At 53.9% G+C, this 20,900-nt stretch overlaps 1 protein-coding gene across 4 annotated transcripts in view; it reads right to left on the bottom strand.

The window, feature by feature from the left end:
* Nucleotides 1-20,900, bottom strand: part of PIP4K2B (phosphatidylinositol-5-phosphate 4-kinase type 2 beta) — a 30,238-nt gene that overhangs the window by 8,092 nt on the left and 1,246 nt on the right. For 2 of the 4 annotated variants that reach the window (XR_009279657.1, XM_058857843.1), the window contains exons 2-9: nucleotides 13,521-13,618; nucleotides 11,653-11,749; nucleotides 8,035-8,214; nucleotides 5,777-5,923; nucleotides 4,043-4,081; nucleotides 3,713-3,826; nucleotides 2,124-2,382; nucleotides 558-661 (exon numbers count right to left, since the gene is read on the bottom strand). Coding sequence is in view for 3 of the 4 variants with exons in the window: in XM_058857843.1 (XP_058713826.1) it covers nucleotides 558-661; nucleotides 2,124-2,382; nucleotides 3,713-3,826; nucleotides 4,043-4,081; nucleotides 5,777-5,923; nucleotides 8,035-8,214; nucleotides 11,653-11,749; nucleotides 13,521-13,618 (1,038 nt within the window). In the remaining variant the exon portion in view is untranslated. Of the gene's footprint in view, nucleotides 1-557; nucleotides 662-2,123; nucleotides 2,383-3,712; nucleotides 3,827-4,042; nucleotides 4,082-5,776; nucleotides 5,924-8,034; nucleotides 8,215-11,652; nucleotides 11,750-13,520; nucleotides 13,619-15,695; nucleotides 15,747-20,900 lie in introns of those variants that run through there. The other 2 variants (XM_058857845.1, XM_058857844.1) reach the window with 2 other exon arrangements.

Consider the following 20,900-nt stretch of genomic DNA (forward strand, 5'->3'; position numbering starts at 1 on the left):
TGTCACCCTGAGCCAGGACACACAGCAGTGACCCCAGGGTGTCACCCTGAGCCAGGACACAGCAGTGACCCCAGGGTGTCACCCTGAGCCAGGACAGGAGTGACCCCAGGGTGTCACCCTGAGCCAGGACACACAGCAGTGACCCCAGGGTGTCACCCTGAGCCAGGACACACAGCAGTGACCCCAGGGTGTCACCCTGGCTGTCAGGACACACAGCAGTGACCCCAGGGTGTCACCCTGGCTGTCAGGACACACAGCAGTGACCCCAGGGTGTCACCCTGAGCCAGGACACAGCAGTGACCCCAGGGTGTCACCCTGAGCCAGGACACACAGCAGTGACCCCAGGGTGTCACCCTGAGCCAGGACACACAGCAGTGACCCCAGGGTGCCAGTCCATCCCTCCAGCACCTCCAAAATTGGGATGGAAATACGAATTATCCCAAGCAAGCAGAGGGAAAAGCTAACCCTGAGGAGGCACGGGGGGAAGTGCTGAGCACAGGCACTGGGGAGTTCCCACCCTGGCAGGAAGATCAGTGCCCAGAGCCCCCCGTGCTCACCCCGTGTTTCACTGTCTTGGCAGCGTGTGCAGCTTTCTTCTTGGTGTCGTAGGGCGTGAGGATGTCGATGATGGCCATGAAATAAACCTCCTTCCTGGGGGCACCTGCGAGGCACGAGAGGGGCTCAGACCCCCAGGCACCTCCAGCTTCATTCCCACCTCCAGAAACAACCCCTGAGCACCTTCAGCTCCATCCTCACCTCCAGAAACACCCCCTGGGCACCCCCAGCTGCACCCCATCTCCAGAAACACCCCCAGATTCATCCTCACCTCCAGAAACACCCCCTGGGCACCTCCAGCTCCATTCCCACTTCCAGAAACACCCCCTGGGCACCTCCAGCTGCACCCCAGCTCCAGAAACACCCCCTGGGCACCTCCAGCTCCATTTTCCCCTCCAGGAACACTGGCAGGGCCGGTTTGGGGCAATTCACAGGGACAGCCAAGGCAGCTGGAGGCTGCAGAAGGGCAGAGATGTCTGCACCAGCCCACCAGAGGCTCTCTGAACGTGCCACCCCTGTCCAGGCATCACCATCCCTGTTCCAGCCAGCGCCAGGGACTGCCCAGCAGAGCAGAGGCGCTGGGCAGGGACAGCCCTGGCACCCTGGGACAGCCACTGCCACCCTGGGACAGCCCTGCCACCCTGGGACACCTTCCCTGGCACTCTGGGACACCTTCCCTGCCACCCTGGGACACCTTCCCTGCCACCCTGGGACAGCCTCTGCCACCTTGGGACAGCCCTGGCACTCTGGGACACCTTCCCTGCCACCCTGGGACAGCCTCTGCCACCTTGGGACACCTTTCCTGCCACTCTGGGACACCTTCCCTGCCACCCTGCTGAGCTTGGGACAGCCCTGCCCTCCATCCTTCCTCCACAGCTCCCCACAACTCCCTCACACCTGCCCTGCCCTTCATCCTTCCTGCACACTTTCCCTGACCTCCACAGCTCCCCACAGCTTCCCTGCCCTCCATCCTCCCTCCACAGCTCCCCACAGCTCCCCACACCTTCCCTGACCTCCACAGCTCCCCACAGCTCCCCCACAGCTCCCCACAGCTCCCCTGTCCTCCATCCTTCCCCCACAGCTCCTCACAACTCCCTCACACCTGCCCTGCCCTTCATCCTTCCTGCACACCTTCCCTGCCCTCCACAGCTCCCCACAGCTCCCTCAAAGCTCCCCACACCTTCCCTGCCCTCCATCCTTCCCCCACAGCTCCCCACACCTTCCCTGCCCTCCATCCTCCCTCCACAGCTCCCCACAACATCCCTGCCCTCCATCCTCCCTCCACAGCTCCCCACAACATCCCTGCCCTCCATCCTCCCTCCACAGCTCCCTCAAAGCTCCCCACAACATCCCTGCCCTCCATCCTTCCCCCACAGCTCCCCACACCTTCCCTGCCCTCCCATCCTACCTCCCCTGCTCCCCACACCTTCCCTGCCCTCCATCCTTCCCCCACAGCTCCCTCAAAGCTCCCCACACCTTCCCTGCCCTCCATCCTTCCCCCACAGCTCCCCACACCTTCCCTGCCCTCCATCCTCCCTCCCCTGCCCCCCACAGCTGCCCCCACTCACTCTCGTGGCTCTTCATGGCGTACACATCCACGGAGGGGTCGAACTCCCCGGGCCCGAAGAATCGGGGGTAGTTGAGGAGGTTTCCGGGGCTGTCGGGGGGGGTCCCGTAGGAGGAGATGGGGTTCCCCCCCAGCCCATCATTCTCGCACTCCTCATCCTCTGCCCGCTCCTCCACCTCCATCTCCTCCTGCTCGGCCCGGTCCACGTCGTGGATGCCCACCAGCAGGCTGTAATCCATGATCTTCAGCTGGGCTAAAAACTGGGAGAGAGGCGGGAGGGAGGGAGAAGGTTGGGAATGCTCGGCCCTGCCCCGCGGTGTCTCCCCAGGCACGGCTGGAGGCAGCGAGAGACGAAGCCCTGGTGGCTCCAGGGGAGCTGTGTCACCCTGAAAACTCAGCTTCTGAGCTTGCTGACATGGTTTCCTAAAGACTTTCCCAGGACAGTAACTGTAAACATAGATATGTGTACATTCTTTCTGTTCCACGTCTTGTGATGGGCATCTCTCATGGCCAGTGCAGTGAGAAAGTGTTATCCTGACCACCCAATCCCTGGCTGTGGGCAGAAACCTATAAATCCTGGGAGGAAAAATAAACTTTCTCTTCCTTTCACCACACCTGGACTGTTGTAGCTGATAGCTTGAAATGTATTTTTCTCATCTTTTAGTTGTGATTTCCCCCCCCCCCAGCTTCTCTTTCTCCTAATTGTTTACCTGGCGTCAAGTTACCGTGGTTACTGAAGTTTCTCTCCTCAGCACCACGGTGAGAGGCCGTGTAGAGTAAAGAGAAGACCCTGCTGGCATTTCCAGCTGCTGGAAGTTTCTTTAGCCCAGGAAAGCACGGGGCTGGGAGAAGAGAGACCCTTCTTTCCAACAGGGAAGTTTGTAACTCTGTTTTTCCTGTCCCAGAATGCCTGTGAGCTATGGAAGCTGAGAGGGCATTTTTACCTTCCCTTTCTTTCCCCCCTGTGCTGCCAGGAAACCAAGACCCCCCCTCTCTCCCCCTCTGTCCCTCTCTGGAGAATACTCCTACACCTCTGTGGGCATTTGAAGAAGTTGGTGTCTGTTATTTCTTATCTGGGTGTGTGTAACCTTGATTTGTAGAAAGTTTGTAAGATGTACTAACTGAGAAAAATAATTGGTTCTTTCTCTGATGTTCCCTCCCTCTGAGAAACCCTGTTAAAAGAGACCCCCCCAGACCCCAAATCCTTTGTCTCTCGTCCTTTGGATTCCCCTTCACAGAAATAAACTGTGGAATGCAAACCAGAGAGAGAGAGTCCCCCTCTGATTTCTTTACTTGCTCTATAGACTTGAATTCTTGAAGAAAATCAGTGAACCCCACAAACAGATGCTGGCTCGAAACCAGAGTGAAGAGAAACCTCCTCACTGAGCCAGCCGGGCCACCACTCGAGAAGATCGAGTCACTGGACCTGTGTCTGTGTGATCTGTTCATCTTCAGCAGCAACAGAGCTGCAGATGCAGCAACAGAGGCCCCCAGCAGATGCAGGAAGGAGCTGTGCAGCCCCTGCTGCAGCCCTGGAGCTGAGGATGCAGTGATGGGACACAGGGCAGAGCTGTCCCCAGGGAAACTCACCTCCACGTCCCGCTTCAGCTTCTCCAGGAAGTTCTTTTTACTGTCTTCTCCAACGTGCAGCTTCTGCCCCTCATTCAAGAAGTCGTTGTCCTTGAAGGTTGGGAGATCCTTGGCCTGTAATGAAAAGCCTGAGGTCAAAGTGGCCAGGCTGCTGCCAGGGGAGGGGCTGGGGCTGCCTCAGCTCAGGCTGGGCTTTTTTTGGCTGCCCAAAATCCACCGAGGATGGGAAGGGCTTTGGGAAGAGCACAGGAATTGTCAGGGAAAAGGGAGCTCAGCTGGATCCTGGCTGCTCCCACCAGCAGAAAGGAAAGCCCAGGGATGGCTCCATACCTTCTCCTTGTCACTTGCTTCCCTGGATACTGTTGAGCCCTGATAAAGAAAAAAAAAAAAAAATTAAAGAAAATATAATTTCTGCACTGTGGGTCATATTCCAAATGAATTCATTGACACCACTTGATTTGTTCATGCAGGAACACAATGAAAGCAAAATAAAGAAAATATTTCTGTACTATGGGTCACATTCCAAATGAATTCATTGACACCATTTAATTTCTCCATGCGGGAAAACAATGAAAGTCAAACAAATAAAGAAAATATAATGTCCATCAATGTGGAATATTCAACGTGAAATGTGATCAATGTGAATATTCCAAATGAATTCATTAACACCACTTGATTTGTCCATGCAGGAAAACAATGAAAGCAAAATAAATAAAGGAAATATCATTATAGCACTATGGGTCATATTCCAAATGAATTCATTGACAGCATTTAATTTCTCCATGCAGGAAAACAATGAAAGCCAAACAAATAAAGAAAATATTTCTGCACTATGGATCCAAATTAATTCACTGACACCAGATAATTTCTCTAAGCAGGGAAACAATGAAAGCCAAACAAATAAAGAAAATATAATTTCTGCACTATGGGACCTTTCCCAAGCACAGAGGAAGCTCCCAGCAGATTCTCTCAATGAAATCACTTCCATGAAGAAGGGATTCCACTCCATTCTTTCCCCAAATGTCCATCAATGTGGAATATTCAACGTGAAATGTGATCAATGTGAATATTCCAAATGAATTCATTGACACCACTTGATTTGTCCATGCAGGAACACAATGAAAGTAAAATAAATAAAGAAAATATCATTATAGCACTATGGATCCTATTCCAAATTAATTCATTGACACCACTTGATTTGTTCATGAAGGACAACAATGAAAGCAAAATAAATAAAGAAAATATTTCTGTACTATGGGTCATATTCCAAATGAATTCACTGACACCACTTGATTTGTCCATGCAGGAAAACAATGAAAGTAAAATAAATAAAGGAAATATCATTATAGCACTATGGGTCATATTCCAAATGAATTCATTAACACCAGTTGATTTGTCCATACAGGAAAACAATGAAAGTAAAATAAATAAAGAAAATATTTCTGTACTGTGGGTCATATTCCAAATGAATTCACTGATACCAGAGCACTTCTCCATGCAGGAAAACAATGAAAGTCAAACAAATTTCTGCACTATGGATCCTATTCCAAATGAATTCATTGACACCACTTGATTTGTCCATGCAGGAACACAACGAAAATAGAATAAATAAATATAATTTCTGTACTATGGGTCATATTCCCAGTGAATTCACTGATACCAGATAATTTCTCCATGCAGGAAAACAATGAAAGTAAAATAAATAAAGGAAATATCATTATAGCACTATGGGTCATATTCCAAATTAATTCACTGACACCACTTGATTCATCCATGCAGGAACACAACGAAAGTAAAATAAATAAATATAATTTCTGTACTATGGGTCACATTCCAAATGAATTCACTGATACCAGATCATTTCTCCATGCAGGAAAACAATGAAAGCATTTACAAAATCAATTCTCAACCCCCTTCTGGCTCCTGGGCTGGAGGAATGGACCAACACTGATCCTCCACCCACAACCTCCCCAAACCCCAAAATTCCAGAACCCTGCCGAGGGTGGGGGGGTTCCAGGCCCAACCCTGAGCTCTGGAGGAGCCCCCAGCCCCCCCAAACCTCACCTTCAGGTCGTATTTCCTGTGCACGGTCAGCCTGTGGCTGAAGACGTTCCTGGTGACCACCATGTAGGTCTCCACGCCGTCCACGGTGAGCCGGTACATGCCCAGGAACTGCGGCAGCAGCGTGTTGCCGTGGCACTCCACGATGAACTGCAGGGAAAGGTGGGTCACACACGGCTCTGGCAACGCTCAAACGCAGCCAGAGGCTGTGGAAAAGGCACCTGGAGCCCCTGGGAAAGGGAAGGAGGCTGGGAACAGCTCCTGGAGCCTCCAGGGAAGGAGTGGGAGGGGTGAGAATCCTGTTCCCTGAGACAGGGAGTGCTGTCCTGCCCGTGGCAGGGGGTCAGCTGGGAGATCTCCAACCCAACTCTGGGATTCTGTGACTGTGTGAAGGAGCTGGGAGATCTCCAAGGTTCATCCCAACCCAACTCTGGGATTCTGTGACTGTGTGAAGGAGCTGGGAGATCTCAAAAGTTCCACACAATCCAATCCTGGGATTCTGTGACTGTGTAAAGGAGCTGGGAGATCTCAAAAGTTCATCCCAACCCAACTCTGGGATTCTGTGACTCCGTGTGTGTGTGTGTGTGTGTGTGTGTGGAGCTGGGAGATCTCAAAAGTTCCTCACAATCCAATTCTGGGATTCTGTGACTGTGTGAAGGAGCTGGGAGATCTCAAAAGTTCCTCACAACCCAACTCTGGGATTCTGTGACTCTGTGTAGAGCTGAGAGATCTCAAAAGTTCCACACAATCCAATCCTGGGATTCTGTGACTGTGTAAAGGAGCTGGGAATTCTCAAAAGTTCATCCCAACCCAACTCTGGGATTCTGTGACTCCGTGTGTGTGTGTGTGTGTGTGTGGAGCTGGGAGATCTCCAAGGTTCATCCCAACCCAACCCTGGGATTCTGTGACTGTGGAGCTGGGAGATCTCAAAAGTTCCTCACAACCCAACTCTGGGATTCTGTGACTCTGTGGAGCTGGGAGATCTCAAAAGTTCATCCCAACCCAACTCTGGGATTCTGTGATTCTGTGTGAAGGAGCTGGGAGATCTCCAAGGTTCCTGCAGCCCAACCCCAGAATTCTGTGACTGTGTGTGAAGGAGCTGGGAGATCTCCAAGGTTCATCCCAACCCAACTCTGGGATTCTGTGACTGTGTGTGTGGAGCTGGGAGATCTCAAAAGTTCCTCATAACCCAATCCTGGGATTCTGTGACTCCGTGTGTGTGTCCAGCCTGCTGTGGCAGGCCTGGCGTGCACTGGCACTGCCAAATTTCACCTCTCCAGGACCCATCATTTACTGATACAAGGGCCAGCATCAGCTGGGAAGGGGCTCAGCCCCACAAACAGCTGACAGGTTACCCCTCAGATTTTTTATCCCTCAGATTTTTCACCCCTCAGATTTTTATTCCTCAGATTTTTATCCCACAGATTTTTACCCCTCAGATTTTTTATCCCTCAGATTTTTTACCCCTCAGATTTTTGTCCCTGGTTTTTATCCCTCAGATTTTTTATCACTCAGAATTTTACCCCTCAGATTTTTATCCCTCAGATTTTTTACCCCTCAGATTTTTGTCCCTGATTTTTATCCCTCAGATTTTTACCCCTCAGATTTTTACCCTTCAGAATTTTACCCCTCAGATTTTTTACCCCTCCGAATTTTACCCCTCAGATTTTTGTCCCTGATTTTTATCCCTCAGATTTTTTATCCCTCAGAATTTTACCCCTCAGAATTTTGTCCCTGATTTTTACCCCTCAGATTTTTTACCCCTCAGATTTTTTACCCCTCAGATTTCTTTATCCCTCAGATTTTTGTCCCTGATTTTTACCCCTCAGAATTTTACCCCTCAGAATTTTGTGTCTCAGATTTTTACCCCTCAGATTTTTACCCCTCAGATTTTTGTCTCTCAGATTTTTACCCCTCAGATTTTTGTCTCTCAGATTTTACCCCTCAGAATTTTGTCCCTCAGATTTTTACCCCTCAGAATTTTGTATCTCAGATTTTTACCCCTCAGAATTTTACCCCTCAGATTTTTGTCCCTGATTTTTACCCCTCAGATTTTTGTCTCTCAGATTTTTACCCCTCAGAATTTTACCCCTCAGAATTTTACCCCTCAGATTTTACCCCTCAGAATTTTACCCCTCAGATTTTACCCCTCACACCCAAAGGACCCAGTTTCATTTCCCAGCCCCGCCGTTGGAGCTGTGCCAGCTGCAGAGCCCCGGTGGGCGGCCGGGCGGGCGCGGGGGGCTCCGGACTCACCGTACCTGGTGGTATTTCTTGAGGATGTTGTGCATCTCCGCCACGTCCTCGCTGGACACCGCCTTGATGACGAACCTCCTGTCGTAGGTGGTGAGGAAGCGCGCGCCGCAGCGGCCCTGGCTGTCGCTGTTCACCGGGGCGCTGCGCGTCACCGAGTTCTGCGCGACACACACGGCGAGGGGAGGCTGCCGGGAGCTGCCTCTGCCCTCAGCTCTGGGGCTGGCCCCATACAGACCCCTGGGAAGGAGGGCCAGCCCCATAGAGACCCCCATAGAGACCCCCTGGGAAGGAGGGCCAGCCCCATAGAGACCCCCATAGAGACCCCCTGGGAAGCAGGGCCAGCCCCACAGAACCCCCTGGGAACCAGGGCCAGCCCCACAGAACCCCCTGGGCAGCTCCAGGAAGCAGGACCAACCCCATAGAGACCCCCTAAGCACTTCTAGGAAGCAGGGCCAGCCCCATAGAGACCCCCTAAGCACCTCTAGGAAGCAGGGCCAGCCCCACAGAACCCCCTGGAAAGCAGGATCAGCCCCACAGAATCCCCTGGGCAGCCCTGGGAAGCAGGGCCAGCCCCACAGAACGCTCTGGGCAGCTCTGGGAAGCAGGACCAGCCCCACAGCACCAGTTCAGGGCACCCACTCTGCCTGGGAACCCCCTAAGCAGCCCTGGGAAGCACGACCAGCCCCATAGAGACCCCCTGAGCAGCCCTGGAAAGCAGGATCAGCCCCACAGAACGCTCTGGGCAGCCCTGGGAAGCAGGAACAGCCCCACAGAGACCCCCATGGGAAGCAGGACCAGCCCCATAGAGACCCCCTGAGCAGCTCCAGGAAGCAGGATCACCCCATAAAGATCCCCTGAGCAGCCCTGGGAACCAGGACCAGCCCCACAGAACCCCCTGGGAAGCAGGGCCAGCCCCACAGATCCCCTGGGAAGCAGGACCAGCCCCACAGAACCCCCTGGGAAGCAGGACCAGCCCCACAGAACCCCCTGGGAAGCAGGACCAGCCCCACAGAACTCCCTGGGAAGCAGGACCAGCCCCACAGATCCCCTGGGAAGCAGGGCCAGCCCCACAGATCCCCTGGGAAGCAGGACCAGCCCCACAGATCCCCTGGGAAGCAGGACCAGCCCCACAGAACCCCCTGGGAAGCAGGACCAGCCCCACAGAACTCCCTGTGAAGCAGGACCAGCCCCACAGCACCAGCTCAGGGCACCCACTCTAGCTGGGAACTCTGGGGTTGGTGCTGCTGAGGGTAAAACCCAATTATTTAAAAGTCTGGATATGTTTTTAGGGCTTCCACTTGATTTGCTGGCACGTTTTTTTTACTGAAAGGTTTTTAGAGATGTAGGATACACAGGCCAGGAGCTCTCAGCATTTCCTCTCAGGGATTTAGGAACAGTCAGGATATTTCTAAGGCTTCAGGAAAGCTAGATCAAAACAACTGAAATGGCCTGTTGGCTTTCCCATCAAAAAGCAGCTTAGTCTGGCCAAAGTCTCAGTGTTTGGGGACTCTTCACAGGCCATCCTGCACCAAAAGCTGCTCTTACCCCTGGACCTACAAGATGAGTATAAATAGCTTGGTTGTTCTTCTGACAACCAGCAGCATCTGCCTGTAGATCCCTGTCTCCACCCTTAGCAACCAGACAGTGCAGCAGGGCTGGAAAATCCCAGGGAAACTGCAGGGATCAATTCCCTGAGCCACAACACCGGCCCTTTGTTCTGCTGCCTCTCCCCAGGTAGCGGGGCCGGCTGGGAGCTCCTCCCTCAGCCCCAGCTGTCACCTGTCCCCCGTCTGTCCCCACACCAGCATCTCCTCATCACAGATGGGGAGGGCTCTGACATCACCCACACTCATCCTCAGCAAGTTTTCCATGGTTTCTGGGCTGGATGTTGTGTTTCAGGCTGGATTATATTTATTTTTTTTTTCTTTTTATGTATTTTTTTTTTTATTAGTGGCACTGCTGTGTCCCCTTCCCTCGGCTCTGGCAGCAGAGGGAGCCTGCAGCAGATCCTGCTCTGAGAGAGAGATTGACCACGTCATGCTGCAAGTGAGCCCAGAGGTTTCCTTTCAGAACAAAGCATTTAAAGCTTTTAAAACTTTAATGAAGCGGGGGAAAAAACTCTGCTGCTGCCAACGGCTCCAGAGAGCGTGGGGAAAATAAAGGCAAACAGAAAAATCCCCTTTGCTGCTGGCTGACATTTGCCAAGGGGTCTGTGCCAGGCAGTTTAATCAGCCCTCACCTCAAAACCGCAGAGCTTTTCTGGTGGGGCTGGGAAGCAGAAACGGTGACCACACCGAGCGTCCCCAGCTTCCCTCGGCTCCCCTGCGCTGCTCTGCCACAGCTGGGGGTAAAATCCATCCAGCCTCTGCTCCCACCCCGGCCACCCCTGAGACACCTGGGGAAGCCCTGGGCCAGTGGAAGCCCTGGGCCAGTGGAAGCCCTGGGCCTGTGGAAGCCCTGGGCCAGTGGAAGCTGTGGGCCTGGGGAAGCCATGGGAAGCCACTGGCCTGTGGAAGCCCTGGGTCTGTGGAAGCCCTGGGCCTGGGGAAGCCCTGGGCCAGTGGAAGCCCTGGGTCTGTGGAAGCCCTGGGTCTGTGGAAGCCCTGGGCCAGTGGAAGCCCTGGGTCTGTGGAAGCCCTGGGCCAGTGGAAGCCGTGGGCCTGGGGAAGCCCTGGGCCTGGGGAACCCCTGGGCCAGTGGAAGCCCTGGGCCAGTGGAAGCCCTGGGTCTGTGGAAGCCGTGGGCCAGTGGAAGCCCTGGGCCTGGGGAAGCCCTGGGTCTGTGGAAGCCCTGGGTCTGTGGAAGCCCTGGGCCAGTGGAAGCCCTGGGCCTGGGGAAGCCCTGGACCAGTGGAAGCCCTGGGCCAGTGGAAGCCCTGGGTCTGTGGAAGCCCTGGGCCAGTGGAAGCCCTGGGTCTGTGGAAGCCCTGGGCCTGTGGAAGCCCTGGGCCTGGGGAAGCCCTGGGCCTGGGGAAGCCATGGGAAGCCGCTGGCCTGTGTAAGCCCTGGACCAGTGGAAGCCCTGGGCCACTGGAAGCTGTGGGAAGCCGCTGGCCTGTGGAAGCCCTAGGCCAGTGGAAGCCGTGGGCTAGTGGAAGCCCTGGGCCTGTGGAAGCCGTGGGCCTGTGGAAGCCCTGGGAAGCCATGGGCTAGTGGAAGCCCTGGGCCCGTGGGCATGGCTGGCAGTGCTGCCCGTGTCCCTCTGCCCGTGTCCCCGTGTCCCTCTGCCCGTGTCCCTGTGTCCCCTGCCTGTGTCCCCTGCCTGTGTCCCCTGCCCGTGCCCGTGTCCCCGTGTCCCCATGTCCCCGTGTCCCCTGCCCGTGTCCCCTGCCCATGTCCCCTGCCCATGCCCGTGTCCCCGTGTCCCTGTGTCCCCTGCCCGTGTCCCCGTGTCCCCTGCCCCTGCCCGTGTCCCCGTGTCCCTGTGTCCCCTGCCCGTGTCCCCGTGTCCCCTGCCCCTGCCCGTGTCCCCGTGTCCCTGTGTCCCCTGCCCGTGTCCCTGTGTCCCCGTGTCCCCATGTCCCCGTGTCCCTGTGTCCCCGTGTCCCCGTGTCCCCATGTCCCCGTGTCCCCCTGTCCCCGTGTCCCCTGTCCCGGGCTCAGGAGGGAAGGGCTAGCCGGTACCTGGTAGTCCTGGTCGTCGATGCCGAAGCGCTCCCGCAGGTTGCGGAACACCAGCGGACAGTACTCCTTGAACTTGAAACGGCTCGGCAGGTTCTCCCTGGGGCAGGGACACGTGTGCGGCCATCGGTATTGATCGGTATTGATCAGTATTGATCGGTATTTATCGGTATTGATCGGTATTGATCGGTATTGATCAGTATTGATTGGTACTGATCGGTATTGATCGGTATTGATCGGTATTGATTGGTACTGATCGGTATTGATCAGTCATCAGCACTGATCAGTATTGATCGGTATTGATCGGTATTGATCGGTATTGATCAGCAGTGACCAGTACTGATCGGTATTGATCGGTATTGATCGGTATTGATCAGTCATCAGCACTGATCAGTATTGATCGGTATTGATCGGTATTGATCGGTATTGATTGGTACTGATCGGTATTGATCGGTATTGATCAGTCATCAGCATTGATCGGTATTGATCGGTATTGATCAGTCATCAGCACTGATCGGTATTGATCGGTATTGATCAGTCATCAGCACTGATCGGTATTGATCGGTATTGATCGGTATTGATCAGTCATCAGCACTGATTGGTATTGATCGGTATTGATCGGTATTGATCAGTCATCAGCACTGATCAGTATTGATCGGTATTGATCAGTCATCAGCACTGATCGGTATTGATCGGTATTGATCAGTCATCAGCACTGATCGGCATTGATCAGTATTGATCAGTGATCAGCACTGATCGGTATTGATCGGCATTGATCAGCAGTGATCAGTATTGATCAACATTGATCAGCATTGATCAGCATTGATTGGTATTGATCAGTATTGACCAGCATTGATCACCATTGATCAGTATTGACCAGCAGTGATCAGCATTGATCAGTATTGATCACCATTGATCAGTATTGACCCGCATTGATCAGCATTGACCAGCAGTGACCAGCATTGATCAGTATTGACCCGCATTGATCAGTATTGATCAGTATTGACCCGCGTTGATCAGTATTGATCAGTATTGACCTGCATTGATCAGTATTGATCAGTATTGACCCGCATTGATCAGTATTGATCAGCAGTGCAATGCAGGTCCCCGCTGGCTCCCTGCCACCCCTCGTTAGGGCAGCTCTCTGCTGTGGCTGCCCACGGGATCCATCTCTCCCAGGAAATTCCGCAGGATCCGCAGGGCCGGGATGGCGAGGGGACCTGAGGGGACACCTGAGGGGACCATGGCTGCCTGTGCCCCTCCTCGGTGGCTTTGTCACAGTGTCACAGCTGTCCCCACACACACTGTCACACAGCTGTCCCCACACACGCTGTCACTGCTGTCCCCACACACACTGTCACACAGCTGTCCTCACACACAGTCACACAGCTGTCACTGTCACACACTGTCCCTGCACACGCTGTCACACAGCTGTCCCTGCACACACTGTCACCATTGTCCTCACACACACTGTCACACAGCTGTCCTCACATACACTGTCACCACTGTCACCACATAGCTGTCACACAGCTGTCACTGTCACACACTGTCCCTGCACACAGGTGTCCCCACACACTGTCACTGTCACACAGCTGTCACTGTCACACACTGTCTCTGCACTCAGCTGTCCCCACACGCTGTCACAGCTGTCCCCACACGCTGTCACTGTCACACACTGTCCCTGCACACAGCTGTCCCCACACGCTGTCACAGCTGTCCCCACACGCTGTCACACAGGGCAGGGGCTCGTGCCCAGCCACGCTGGATCCTCCTGGAAACACAGCTGGGAAGAGCCCAGAAGCCTCCCCCAGGCCAGTCTGCCCCACAGCCCAGAGCTCTGAGCACAGAGAGCTTGGGAAGCTCCCACTCACTTGTTGAAGAGATGATTGTCCACCTTGATCTTACTGTAGGCTTTAAAGTCATCGGGCATTAACATGACGGGGACGGGAACGTTGCTGAGCTCATTGATCTGCAAGAGGAAGGAAAGGGAGACTCAAACCCAGCTCCCACTGCCCTGGGGAGCTGCAGGGATGCCCAGCACCCCAGGGGATGGGCTGGGGACACCGTGACACGACACAGGAGCAGCTGGGGAACGCTGTGGTGCCAGGCCACAGCAGCACCTCGTTCCTCCACGCGGTGAATCCTCCTGAGACACCGACCAGCTGAGAACCCACACGAACCCAGGGGCCAAGAACCAGCAGATTTTATGTTTTAACTTCACCACCTCGCTGAGAAAATGCTCTGATTTCTTGAAGATTCCTGCTACAAAGCAGGATGACCAAAGCCTTCGGTGCAGCCCAGCCCAGCTCCCCGCGGATGCCGTTTCCATGCTGGCTGTCTCCTGCTGCTCCCATCCCACTTTCTCTGGAGGGATGAGTCACTCACTAGATTGTTTTTGCTCCTTAGTCATGTGTGGCAGCCACAGGAGCCCGGGGAAGCAGAAGAATGAATGTTCAGCTACTATTGTACAGACGGGCTCGCGCTGCAGCACCCAGCGGTGGCAGCGTGAAAAATAATAATAATATCATAATAATCATGAAAAAGAACCACCTCTGGACTGTGTCTGGCTGCCCTGATCCAGTCACTGCAGTCACTGACAGGGCTGTGAAAGGATGAAGAGCAGGTCAGGAGGTTTCTGAGCTGCTTTTCCCGAGGACAGCCCCGGTGCCATCTCCTCCCAGGGACTCCTCGCAGCCCCATCTCACTGAACTCTGTTTCCAGCCTGGATTTAGGAAGCAATTCCATTCCAGCTGTTCCCATGACTGCTGTGCCAAGCAGGTGGTGCTGGAGAGGGAGGCAGACAGCGCTGGCAGCAGCGGGGTTTGGCTCTGAGACAGCTCTGGGGGCTGTTCCCAGCACCAAAACCTCGGAATGCTGCTGGAAAAACTTCCCTGCTGGCTGGGAGCAGGGGCCAGGCTCAGGAAAGGGACCCAGCCCTGGGATTCCCCATTCCCTGCGAGCAGCAGGACACACAGCACTGCCCAAAGCGCTGCCACGTCCCCGCTGGGCTCCGAGCCGCCAGCCAATTCCGTGGTGTTCATCCCACCCCTTCCCCATCGTTACCACCAAAAACCAGATTTAACACACGGCAGACTGGGAAGAAAGACACATCCCGGTGCCAGGAGGGAAGGTGGCTATTTTCAGATCCAGCCATCCCACACAACAGATCAGCGGGAAGCGAAGCTCCGGGAGGGAGCGGAGATGGAGCTCTGCAAAGCCCTGCCCTGCACTCCCCTCCCATCCAGCTGATGCCTTAACTTTGAGCTTTTCATTTTTCAGTGGTTTATTTCAGTATTTTTATTTTTCACTAATCCCTGTGCTGGGTTAGTGTGTGACTCTGAGCTCCACACAGAGTGTTGGGCTCATCACAGTCTGGGCAGACAAAACAATCCTTCCAGGCCTGAGAACCAAGATCATCATCGCAGCCTCAGGCCTGAAAAGTGTAAACCAAAAGTGAATCCAACTGGGGGATTGTGACTTCATTACCTGAAGCTGTTAATTGGACAATTAACCCCCTGATATGCAAATAGACCAAGCTTATATCTGCCTGAAAATCTCGTGGCTGTGTCCATCTCCTGCACTGCCCAAGGTGTTTCTGCCAAAGGCCTTTAATAAATACCCACTTTAACTCTGTCCAGCCTCTGTTCCAGGTATCCAGCCCAGGGCATTCCACAAACCCTCTGGGATGTATGGAAAAGTATGGATGGATAAATAAATCATGGCACACATCTCCCACCGGCAGCAATCCCCGAGCAGGGAGGGGCCAGTGCCCCCCGGTTTCAGCTCAATCCTGCACCAACCCTTGAGCCAGAGGGGAGGGAAAAGGGAAAACTCCAGGTGAGGAAGGGATCTCCCAGCTCACAGCCGCTGCAGGGAGCTGCATCAGAGTCCCACGCAGAGATTTCCCTTCGGGGCGAGGAGAAAAACAACTCATTCTGCACCGAGACAGAGGCGCTGCCTCCAGCCACTAATTATTGCTGTCTGCCAGGAGGGGAAGCCTGACAGCTCCTGCCACACGCCTGCTCCCATCCCAGCCTGCTCCCAGCCCTTTTCCCGGCGTGGGGAAGGCACAAACAAGCCATTATCAGCTCCTTGCCGAGCGGAGGAAGGGTGCTGACGGCTGAGAGGGAACAGCGATTGGGAGGCTGGCAGCAATTCAGACACAAATGTGCCCTCGTTTCTGCCACGAAGCTCAAAGGCAGCGTGGGACCTGTTGCGAGGCTCCTGAGCGGCACAAATGGTGCACCAGGATAGCTCTGGCTGATTTCGGAGGTGCCACCGCTCCTCGAGAGATGAGACAGCCCCAAAAATCCCACCTGTGGAAGCCTTTCCCTGCTTCCAGCAGAGCTTGATGGAGGATTTGGGATTCTGGCTCTGGAGGAGAGGGAAAAGAGAGGAGGATGTGCTGGGCTCCCAGCTGAGGATGAAGGGTTGGATTTGAGGTTCTGGCTCTGGAGGAGACACAGAGAAGGAAGGGAGCCATGCTGGGCACCCAGATGAGGATGAAGGGTTGGATTTGGGATTCTGGCTCTGGAGGAGAGAGGGAAAAGGGAGGAGGATGTGCTGGGCACCCAGATGAGGATGAATTCTGGATTGGATTCTGGCTCTGGAGGAGAGAGGGAAAAGAGAGGATGTGCTGGGCACCCAGCTGAGGATGAAGGGCTGGATTTGGGATTCTGGCTCTGGAGGAGAGAGGGAAAAGAGAGGAGGATGTGCTGGGCATCCAGATGAGGATGAATTCTGGATTGGATTCTGGCTCTGGAGGAGAGAGGGAAAAGAGAGGAGGATGTGCTGGGCACCCAGCTGAGGATGAAGGGCTGGATTTGGGATTCTGGGTATGGAGCAGACAGGGAAAAGAGAGGAGGACGTGCTGGGCATCCAGATGAAGATGAAGGGTTGGATTTGGGATTCTGGCTCTGGAGGAGAGAGGTAAAAGAGAGGAGGATGTGCTGGGCACCCAGCTGAGGATGAAGGGCTGGATTTGAGATTCTGGCTCTGGAGGACACATAGAGAAGGAAGGGAGCCTTGCTGGGCACCCAGATGAGGATGAAGGGCTGGACCGGTCATTTCCAAACATTCCCATTTCCCAGCGCAGACCCCTGGGAGGGACCATCCCAAAGAGATTTTTTTTGGCGTTTCGCAGGGATGGGGCCGGTCCTGCCGCTCACCGAGGGCTGGGACACGCCCCGGGGCTCTCGGGATTTCAGACAAACCCGCTGCCACAAAAACCCTTCCCATTTTTTTCTGGCTTTGCCACATCCTGGGAATAAAGGAGCGATTCCCAGGCAGTGTCCAGAGCCAGAGGGATCAGAGCTGCCCAATCCCAGAGGAGCAGAGGGAAAAGCAGCTGGATCCCAACAAAGATCAGGAGGTGAGGGAGGGAAAAACCTCTGCACATATCCTTCATCATCCTCAGAACAATCCGACTCTGCAGGGTCGCAGAAAACATCCCCTTCCCTTCCCTGAACTTCCCTTCCCTGAACTTCCCTTCCCTGAACTTCCCTTCCCTGAACTTCCCTTCCCTGAACTTCCCTTCCCTGAACTTCCCTTCCCTTCCCTGAACTTCCCTTCCCTTCCCTGAACTTCCCTTCCCTGAACTTCCCTTCCCTGAACTTCCCTTCCCTGAACTTCCCTTCCCTGAACTTCCCTTCCCTTCCCTGAACTTCCCTTCCCTTCCCTGAACTTCCCTTCCCTGAACTTCCCTTCCCTTCCCTGAACTTCCCTTCCCTGAACTTCCCTGAACTTCCCTGAACTTCCCTGAACTTCCCTGAACTTCCCTTCCCTGAACTTCCCTGAACTTCCCTGAACTTCCCTTCCCTGAACTTCCCTTCCTTTCCCTCTGCCAAGCTTTTCCTTCCTGGTCACTGGAACTCTTCAGCAGGGCTGTGGCTTGATGATTTCTCCACCAAAGCCAACTCCTTTCCCAATAAAAGCCACATCAATATTCCGTGTCATTCAGGGACAGCTGCTGGGATGAACGGGCCAGGAATAATTTTGTTTCAAAACCTGCCTGTAGCCTCAAAGTGGCAATTAGCATTAGTAAATTGATGGGGAAATGCCATTTGTTTACTAACAAGATGCAGCTGATGGAGTGCGTGAGCCCCACTCTCTCCGGGATTCTTTGCCACGGGAATTTATTCGGGAAAAATAAAGATACTTTGTTCCCCTCAAAGCTTTCCAATCAGGCATCTCCGGGAATCTTCAGCTTCATTATGCTCTGGGGAAGGAGGTGAAAGGCACGTGGGAAAATCACTTTAGCGTGCAGACAAACCCACAGCTGCAAAACTTTGCAGCAACTGGGTGATGGTTTGAGGAAAAAAACCCGCTTTTCCATGAATTAGAGCATGATTAATCAGTATCCACGCTAAGAACTGAGGGAAGAGTGAATCTTGTAGGCAGTAATTCCTCTGGGGACACCAGGATGGGGAGAAAAAACATCCCCTGGTGACAGCAAATCCATTTATCCCTAAAAAAAAAGTATTTGGGAAGCTGCTGGAAAGGATTCCTGGCAGTGCCACCCTCCTGTCCCCAGTCCTGTCAGCCCCAGGGGCACTGGGAAGCATCCCAGTCCTCCCAGTCCTGATGTTCCAGCCCAAAAAAAGGTGAGGAATGGGAATATTCAACAAGCAGCCCGTGGCCAGCAGAAATGAGCAGGGAAACAAGCCCAGGAACCAGCCAGGAAAATCTCATTTTCCCTTCCAAAAAGGAAAAAGGCTCCTGGAATGTGGATTTGAACAGGAAAAGGCTCCTGGATGGTGGATTTGAAGGGGAAAAGGCTTGTGGAATGTGGATTTGAACAGGAAAAGGCTCCTTGAATGTGGATTTGAACAGGAAAAGGTTCCTGGATCATGGATTTGAATGGGAAAAGGCTCCTGGATGGTGGATTTGAAGAGGAAAAGGCTCCTGGATCGTGGATTTGAAGAGGAAAAGGCTTGTGGAATGTGGATTTGAAGAGGAAAAGGCTCCTGGATGGTGGATTTGAAGGGAAAAGGGCTCCAGGATGGTGGATTTGAAGAGGAAAAGGCTCCTGGATGGTGGATTTGAAGGGAAAAGGGCTCCTGGATGGTGGATTTGAAGGGAAAAGGGCTCCTGGATGGTGGATTTGAAGGGAAAAGGGCTCCTGGATGGTGGATTTGCACAGGAGCTTCAGGCTGGGCAGGTTGGGAGCCAGGCCCTCGCTCATTCCAGGGGCTGGCACGGCCGTGGCCATATGCTGCTCTCTCCAGAGGTCAATTAGACCTTCCCTGGGCTGGGAAGGGCCAGATCCAGGCTGTTCCCAGCGTGCCAGGAGCAATTTCTGGGATGTGAGCGTTTGAAATGTGGCAGATGCTGCTCTGGCAGGCAGGGCTGTGGAGCGGGGAGCGCCGTGCTGCCATTCCCAGCGCCGCCGTTTCCCTGGAATACTAACGAGCTGTGCTCCGTGCTGGCACCACTCCTGAGGGCCTGGGAGATGGCTGCTGCTCCAGCCAGGAATCTCAGCCTCTGGAGAAGCCTCAGGGAAGATCCACACAGCCAAAAGATTGCCCCATTCCCATAAAAACGGGTTGTTTGTGCCTTCCCCCTGCTTTCCAGAGCTGCTGGAATCTTTTCCAGCTGAGGAAGCGGCAATTTGGGATCTGTAAATCTGGGATCAAACCCTGGGATCCCAGAGCCTGCCATCAGCAGCACCTTACAACCGTTTCCATGGTTCCCAGAGCATCACACAACACTGTGCTCATCTCTCTCTCTCTCTGCCTGGCAGGCGGCTGCTCCCTTCCAGAACCATCCCAACTTTCCCATCCCGTGCACGTGGATCCAGGCAGGGCATGGAGAACACACCTGGAGCAGCAGAGCTGGAGCACCACAACCCCCAGGAGCTGCAGCTCCTCTCCCAGTGCCATGACAACGGCAGGAGAAGCTTCCCCAGGAGCCGTCCCCACCTCTGCTGGATTCAGGGTCTGACAGAGAACTCGCAAATGGAGCCTGAGCCTCGGTGGCTCCACTTTCACACGAGCTCTCCCCTCCCCTCCATGGCGTTTCTGGTCCAAAATTCAAATTGTTTGAGTCATTCCACCCCCGTTTGGCCCCGCTCACACCGGCCCCACCCCGATCCCGATCCCAAGCCTGGCTGGGACCACCAGGACCCGCTGTTTAAACGTTCCAAAGTGGTGTTCCAGCAAGCAGCTCCTGCTCTTGGGGTGCTCCTGATGCTCCCCAGAGCCAGCCCTGCCTGTGCTCAGCAGGCTCCTTAAGGCTGTTCCAGACTGGGACCCACGGGGATTTCTGCAGCACGCTGCACAAAATGGTTGTTTGTTTGATTTGTCTGTGAAAAAGTTCATCCCAGATCCAAACAATTCTGACAGGATCTTCCTGGCACAGCCCCGGGCTTGTGCTGAGTTTTCCCCTCCTCCCAGCACAAGGATCCCAGGGCAGAACTCCACGGACAACAGCAGAGCCTCCTCACCCATCCCTCCTTGTCCAACGCAGCCAAACATTAAACAACCCCCCCACCAAAAGATTTCCAACAAAGCTCAAAGGTATTCCCAAAATGACTTCCAAAGCCATCTGCTGGAGGCACGTAATTCCAATTCCCACCCAAGCAGGGCACCGGGATCACCTCCCAGCCACAGCCCAGGAGGAGCAGCTGCTCCTGGAGCCACCAAAGCCTCACCCAATGTGGCAGAGAGGTGGAGGGATTTACTGGGAAATCCTAAACGCCTTTCCAAAGGTCAGGAGGTCACAGCTGAACTTTTCTCACCCCCTTTCCCAGCCTCTCAGCTCCTTCCTGGCAGCAATTTCTTCCTAATACACATCCGATATAATCTCATTACCAGCTTAGTGTCAGCTCGCCTTCCTCCCTTTGCCCAAATATCTCACAGCCAAGTGCTCCCAAAGTTACTCTATCCTGATCCAGGGCCTCAAATTCCTGCCAGGCTCCTACTGCCCAGACAGCTACAACAAAGAAAAACACCAAAAAAAAACCCCACAAAACCCCCAAAAAAAGGCCAATTGCCAGCAAGCAACAAGCGTCCCTATGAGGCCTGGAATGAAACTCGGAAAAATCCCACAATTTCCATTTCTTCAGGGCTGCTAATGGCACCACTGATCAAAGGCTGATTAAACTCATTATCCTGCTTCCTGGGCAAGGCTGGCAGCACTTGGAACATCCTTTGCCTCCAAGCCAGCACGGTGCTGAACCACATTTGGAAGCTTTCACTCCAGCCAGTCAGGCCAGGAATGTAAGGAGGATTTTTTTTCCTAAAAAAAATAAA

The sequence above is a fragment of the Poecile atricapillus genome, chromosome 27 (genome assembly GCF_030490865.1).
Source record: "Poecile atricapillus isolate bPoeAtr1 chromosome 27, bPoeAtr1.hap1, whole genome shotgun sequence".
Taxonomy (NCBI): Eukaryota; Metazoa; Chordata; class Aves; order Passeriformes; family Paridae; genus Poecile; species Poecile atricapillus.